General features: G+C 39.9%; 1 protein-coding gene across 2 annotated transcripts in view; it reads left to right on the top strand.

Annotated features, from left to right (window-relative positions):
* Window positions 1-6,000, top strand: part of trpc4apa (transient receptor potential cation channel, subfamily C, member 4 associated protein a) — a 40,290-nt gene that overhangs the window by 29,688 nt on the left and 4,602 nt on the right. For both annotated transcript variants that reach the window (XM_062046467.1, XM_062046475.1), the window contains 2 exons: window positions 406-518; window positions 588-794. In XM_062046467.1, coding sequence (XP_061902451.1) covers window positions 406-518; window positions 588-794 — 320 coding nt within the window. The remainder of the gene's footprint in view (window positions 1-405; window positions 519-587; window positions 795-6,000) is intronic.

Genomic DNA, 6,000 nt, shown 5'->3' with positions numbered 1-6,000 from the left:
AGCATGAATAATGCAGGGTCTCTGAAAGTTTTTTAAGACCATAATGAACATAATTTATGTGGAAATGAGCTTTTCTATTTACGAACCCTGTTTAAGAACAAATTAAGTTCGTAAATCGTACCAAAAAATACGACCAATCTCAGCTTTGCTGTCTGTGTCGCCATTAAGGTGAGGTTAGATTTTTTTTTTGGGATGCGCACATCAAATGCTGCTAGGTTTGGAGGGGGAGGAGCGAGCTGGCGTGGCTGCCAGAGTCCCTCTATTGCTGTAGCATAGTTCAGCCTAATAGCTAAGTATGCAAAAAACACGAGAGGTCTTGATGTGCTTTGTGTCACTGTTTATATAATTTCACATAAGAAAACTTGACACCGTTTTTGCCTGAACTTTTGCGGCTGTGCTTCTTAGTGGTGGAGGTCCTGTCCGAGTGCTGCCTGCTGTCCTACATGGCCAAAGTAGAGAACAGACTCTCCTTCCTTTTCCGCCTGGTCAACATCATCAACGTGCAGACGCTCACACAGGTTTGCTCTGCAAGCACGGCCCCTCTGCCTCCGGTATCCCAAATAACTCCTCCTCTCTCCGCCCCTCAGGAGAACGTAAGCTGTTTGAACACCAGTTTGGTCATCCTCATGCTGGCCCGCAGAAAGGCCAAACTTCCCTTCTACCTTAGCGCCTTGCGGGAGAAGGAGCACGCCGAGAAGTACCCCGGCTGTCTGCTCAACAACTTCCGCAATCTCCTGCGCTTCTGGCAGTGTCACTACCTCAACAAGGACAAAGACAGCACCTGTCTGGAGAATGTGAGTACTGTACTACTCTAAAACAAACTCCCTATCTTTACCGTATGGATGGTAGACGGGGTTACTATAGGTCAGGGTTGTCCAAACTACGGCCCGCCGACGTCTTCAGTTCCACCCGCGAGACGTCACACGTTTATTAAGGAGTCAAGCTTGCGGGCTGCTTCAAGCCTAAAGAAGAACTGCTCTTTTTGGAATATTGCGTACTGTTTACAATCATTATGAAAGACATGACGACGGATGTATTTTTGTTTTTTATGCATAATATGAGTGTGAATATTGTCTATCTATCACCCTGCGATGTGCTGGCGACTTGTCCAGGGTGTACCCCGCCTACCGCCCGAATGCAGCTGAGATAGGCTCCAGTGACCCCCCGCGACCCGAAAGGGACAAACGGTAGAAAATGGATGGATGGATGGCATTCTATCTTGTAAATAAACGTAAATAAAAGTCTGCTTCCAGCGGTCCTCTATTCCGCCCATAAAATCAAATAAATAACGACTCAAAAATGGCCAACAATACTCCATGTACATTTCATGACTTGAATATTAACCAGGTGTTACTGGTATTGTTATTATATGTGCTAACGCAGACTAACTATTAATAGCGACGCCGTGATCACTACCGTGTGTCCCTATATTTACATAAAGTGTTCACTTGTGGAAGTTTATTGTAGATCATAAATCTTGCGTCTTACCTGGACAGAAGAAGTCTGAGTAGGTATTCCGACAAGTTGGTTCACTTTGACAGCCATTTAGGACCCGAAAATGGCGTGAAAGACACAAAAAGACGCCTCCCACCCCGTTTCGTCGTGAGGATTATGAGACATTTTTCATCTAAATGGGAATATATGAACATCCTAGTAGTCGGCATCCTAATGACAGCAGACATTGTACAGTAAGTGATGTTTTATTATGTTTGTTGGCTCTCATGAAGTCTGCAGTGAGTACCGTATTTTTCGGACTATAAGTCGCAGTTTTTTCATAGTTTGGCCGGGGGTGCGACTTATACTCAGGAGCGAAATATCAAATAATATTATTTAGCTCATTCACATAAGAGACTAGACGTATAAGATGTCATCGGATTTAGCGATTAGGAGTGACAGATTGTTTGGTAAACGTATAGCATGTTCTATATGTTAGTTATTTGAATGACTCCTACCATAATATATTACGTTAACATACCAGGCACGTTCTCAGTTGGTTATTTATGCGTTATATAACGTACACTTATTCAGCCTGTTGTTCACTATTCTTTATTTATTTTAAATTACCTTTCAAATGTCTATTCTTGGTGTTGGGTTTTATCAAATAAATTTCCCCAAAAAATGGGACTTATACTGCAGTGCGACTTATATGTGTTTTTTGCCTTTTTTATTATGCATTTTCGGCCGGTGCGACTTATACTCCGGAGCGATTTATACTCGGAAAAATACGGTAATAATCAGTGATGAAGGAAAAAAAAAAGCAAACGTCGTGAAGCGTTTTTTTTTTTTTGCTTAAAATGTTTAAAATATACGTAACTATTGAATGTTATTACATTACATTCATACTTACATCATGTACATAAAGCCTCAATAGAACTGTTTGGATTTTTTTAAGGGCTTTGCAGGCGGAATTGCGCGGTTTTCATAGATTCCATTATAAGTAAACGTTTGTCCGCATTTATTTAATATTTAGAATGCAAAAAAAATAAAATAACTTTTGTCTTCCTGTCTCTCATAATGATTGTCAACGATAGGCAAAATTCCATAAAAAGTGCAGTTCCCCTTTAAGTTTAGGTATCTGTCAGTCTATTTGCCACAACTATGTCACCATCTTGGGGACGTTTTGAGTAAATCAGGTCAATGACCATGAATTGGACTTTAAAGATTAGCAGTGTTGGTCAGCCGTAAAAAGTAATTAGTTGCAGTTACCAACTACGTCTCCCAATAAGTGTGTGCATATATATAAATATTATATACATATATATATATATATAACCTCTTGTAGGTGATTATTACACATGATTATTATCACAGTTCATTTTAGATGTTTGGTAAACAACAGTTGTTGAACGCTCACCAGCTGCAACGTAAACACTGCTTTAAAAAAAAGTGTGTGGCAGCTGAAAGACAGACAACTGTTTGCTTGCAAGGGGAAGTCAAGGTTATTTAAAAAAAAAAATCAATCACATGAACATTTGACATAACTGTATACCTGACTTTGAATTAGTCATGTGTTGCAGAAGGTCAGACTGGGACCAAAGTGTAGGACAAGTGCAGCACAAATGACTAGTGTAGTCTTAAGGCACCTCCACCTGATGTATACCTGACTAGTGTAGTTGTAAGGCACCACCACCTGATGTATACCTGACTAGTGTAGTTGTAAGGCACCTCCACCTGATGTATACCTGACTAGTGTAGTTGTAATGCACCTCCACCTGATGTATACCTGACTAGTGTAGTTGTAAGGCACCACCACCTGATGTATACCTGACTAGTGTAGTCTTAAGGCACCTCCACCTGATGTATACCTGACTAGTGTAGTTGTAAGGCACCTCCACCTGATGTATACCTGACTAGTGTAGTTGTAAGGCACCACCACCTGATGTATACCTGACTAGTGTAGTTGTAAGGCACCTCCACCTGATGTATACCTGACAAGTGTAGTTGTAAGGCACCTCCACCTGATGTATACCTGACAAGTGTAGTTGTAAGGCACCTCCACCTGATGTATACCTGACTAGTGTAGTTGTAAGGCACCACCACCTGATGTATACCTGACTAGTGTAGTTGTAAGGCACCACCACCTGATGTATACCTGACTAGTGTAGTTGTAAGGCACCTCCACCTGATGTATACCTGACTAGTATAGTTGTAAGGCACCTCCACCTGATGTATACCTGACTAGTGTAGTTGTAAGGCACCACCACCTGATGTATACCTGACTAGTGTAGTTGTAAGGCACCTCCACCTGATGTATACCTGACTAGTGTAGATGTAAGGCACCACCACCTGATGTAAACCTGACTAGTGTAGTTGTAAGGCACCACCACCTGATGTATACCTGACTAGTGTAGTTGTAAGGCACCTCCACCTGATGTATACCTGACTAGTGTAGTTGTAAGGCACCTCCACCTGATGTATACCTGACTAGTGTAGTTGTAAGGCACCTCCACCTGATGTATACCTAACTAGTGTAGTTGTAAGGCACCTCCACCTGATGTATACCTAACTAGTGTAGTTGTAAGGCACCACCACCTGATGTATACCTGACTAGTGTAGTTGTAAGGCACCTCCACCTGATGTATACCTGACTAGTGTAGTTGTAAGGCACCACCACCTGATGTATACCTGACTAGTGTAGTTGTAAGGCACCTCCACCTGATGTATACCTGACAAGTGTAGTTGTAAGGCACCTCCACCTGATGTATACCTGACTAGTGTAGTTGTAAGGCACCACCACCTGATGTATACCTGACTAGTGTAGTTGTAAGGCACCACCACCTGATGTATACCTGACTAGTGTAGTTGTAAGGCACCTCCACCTGATGTATACCTGACTAGTATAGTTGTAAGGCACCTCCACCTGATGTATACCTGACTAGTGTAGTTGTAAGGCACCACCACCTGATGTATACCTGACTAGTGTAGTTGTAAGGCACCTCCACCTGATGTATACCTGACTAGTGTAGTTGTAAGGCACCTCCACCTGATGTATACCTGACTAGTGTAGTTGTAAGGCACCTCCACCTGATGTATACCTGACTAGTGTAGTTGTAAGGCACCACCACCTGATGTATACCTGACTAGTGTAGTTGTAAGGCACCACCACCTGATGTATACCTGACTAGTGTAGTTGTAAGGCACCTCCACCTGATGTATACCTGACTAGTGTAGATGTAAGGCACCACCACCTGATGTATACCTGACTAGTGTAGTTGTAAGGCACCACCACCTGATGTATACCTGACTAGTGTAGTTGTAAGGCACCTCCACCTGATGTATACCTGACTAGTGTAGTTGTAAGGCACCTCCACCTGATGTATACCTAACTAGTGTAGTTGTAAGGCACCTCCACCTGATGTATACCTAACTAGTGTAGTTGTAAGGCACCACCACCTGATGTATACCTGACTAGTGTAGTTGTAAGGCACCTCCACCTGATGTATACCTGACTAGAGTAGTTGTAAGGCACCTCCACCTGATGTATACCTGACTAGTGTAGTTGTAAGGCACCTCCACCTGATGTATACCTGACTAGTGTAGTTGTAAGGCACCTCCACCTGATGTATACCTGACTAGTGTAGTTGTAAGGCACCGCCACCTGATGACATTTTCAGTGTGCTGTGGACATGGAAGTAATCACATTACAGTAGAATATCTAAAACAGGAAGTCAATAAGGGCCGCTTATAAAATATTAGACATATTCATATTTGAACTTACTATCAATCTTTTATGCATCAATATATGTGACCATTTTAATTCTATCCAAAGAAGAATTCATTTTGTGGTGTTGGAGAAGATGTGTTGGACCCTTTTTGTAATTACTATCCTTATTTCTATACCACTAATATTTGTACTACAATTAATATTCTTATTACTATTTTTTAGTACTACTATAATTTCAATGATTTACTTTTACTCTTTTTATTTAGCACTACTCTAATTCAAATTTGTCTTTACTAATAATATTAATGTTTTTATTCAGTCCTACTAATGTTCTATTGTTTACTTCTAATATTTTATTTAATACATCTATATTTCTAATTAGTCTTTACTACTAATATTATTATTTACTACTACTATAATTCTAATTAGTCTTTACTAATAACACTAATGTTATTATTCAGTCCTACTAATATTCTAATTATTATTTAATTGTAATGTTTTCTTTAGTACAACTATAATTCTAATTGGTCTTTCCTACTAATATTATTTAGTACAACTATAATTCTATTAAGTCTTTACTACTAATATTATTATTATTATTTAGTACAACTATAATTATATTAAGTCTTTACTACTAACATTATTATTATTTAGTACTACTATAATACAGATTATTCTTCACTATTCCTATTATTATCTGTAATTAGTACTTGTATAGAGTGGGTACAAAAAGTATTCAGATCCCTTTACATTTTTCACTCATTGTTTCATTGCAGCCATTTGCTAAAATCAAAAAGTTCATTTTATTTCTCACTTCCCCTCCAACTTGATGGATG

This window comes from Entelurus aequoreus, linkage group LG01 (genome assembly GCF_033978785.1).
Source record: "Entelurus aequoreus isolate RoL-2023_Sb linkage group LG01, RoL_Eaeq_v1.1, whole genome shotgun sequence".
In the NCBI taxonomy this organism is placed as follows: domain Eukaryota; kingdom Metazoa; phylum Chordata; class Actinopteri; order Syngnathiformes; family Syngnathidae; genus Entelurus; species Entelurus aequoreus.
This window is presented reverse-complemented; position numbering and strand designations above follow the sequence as displayed.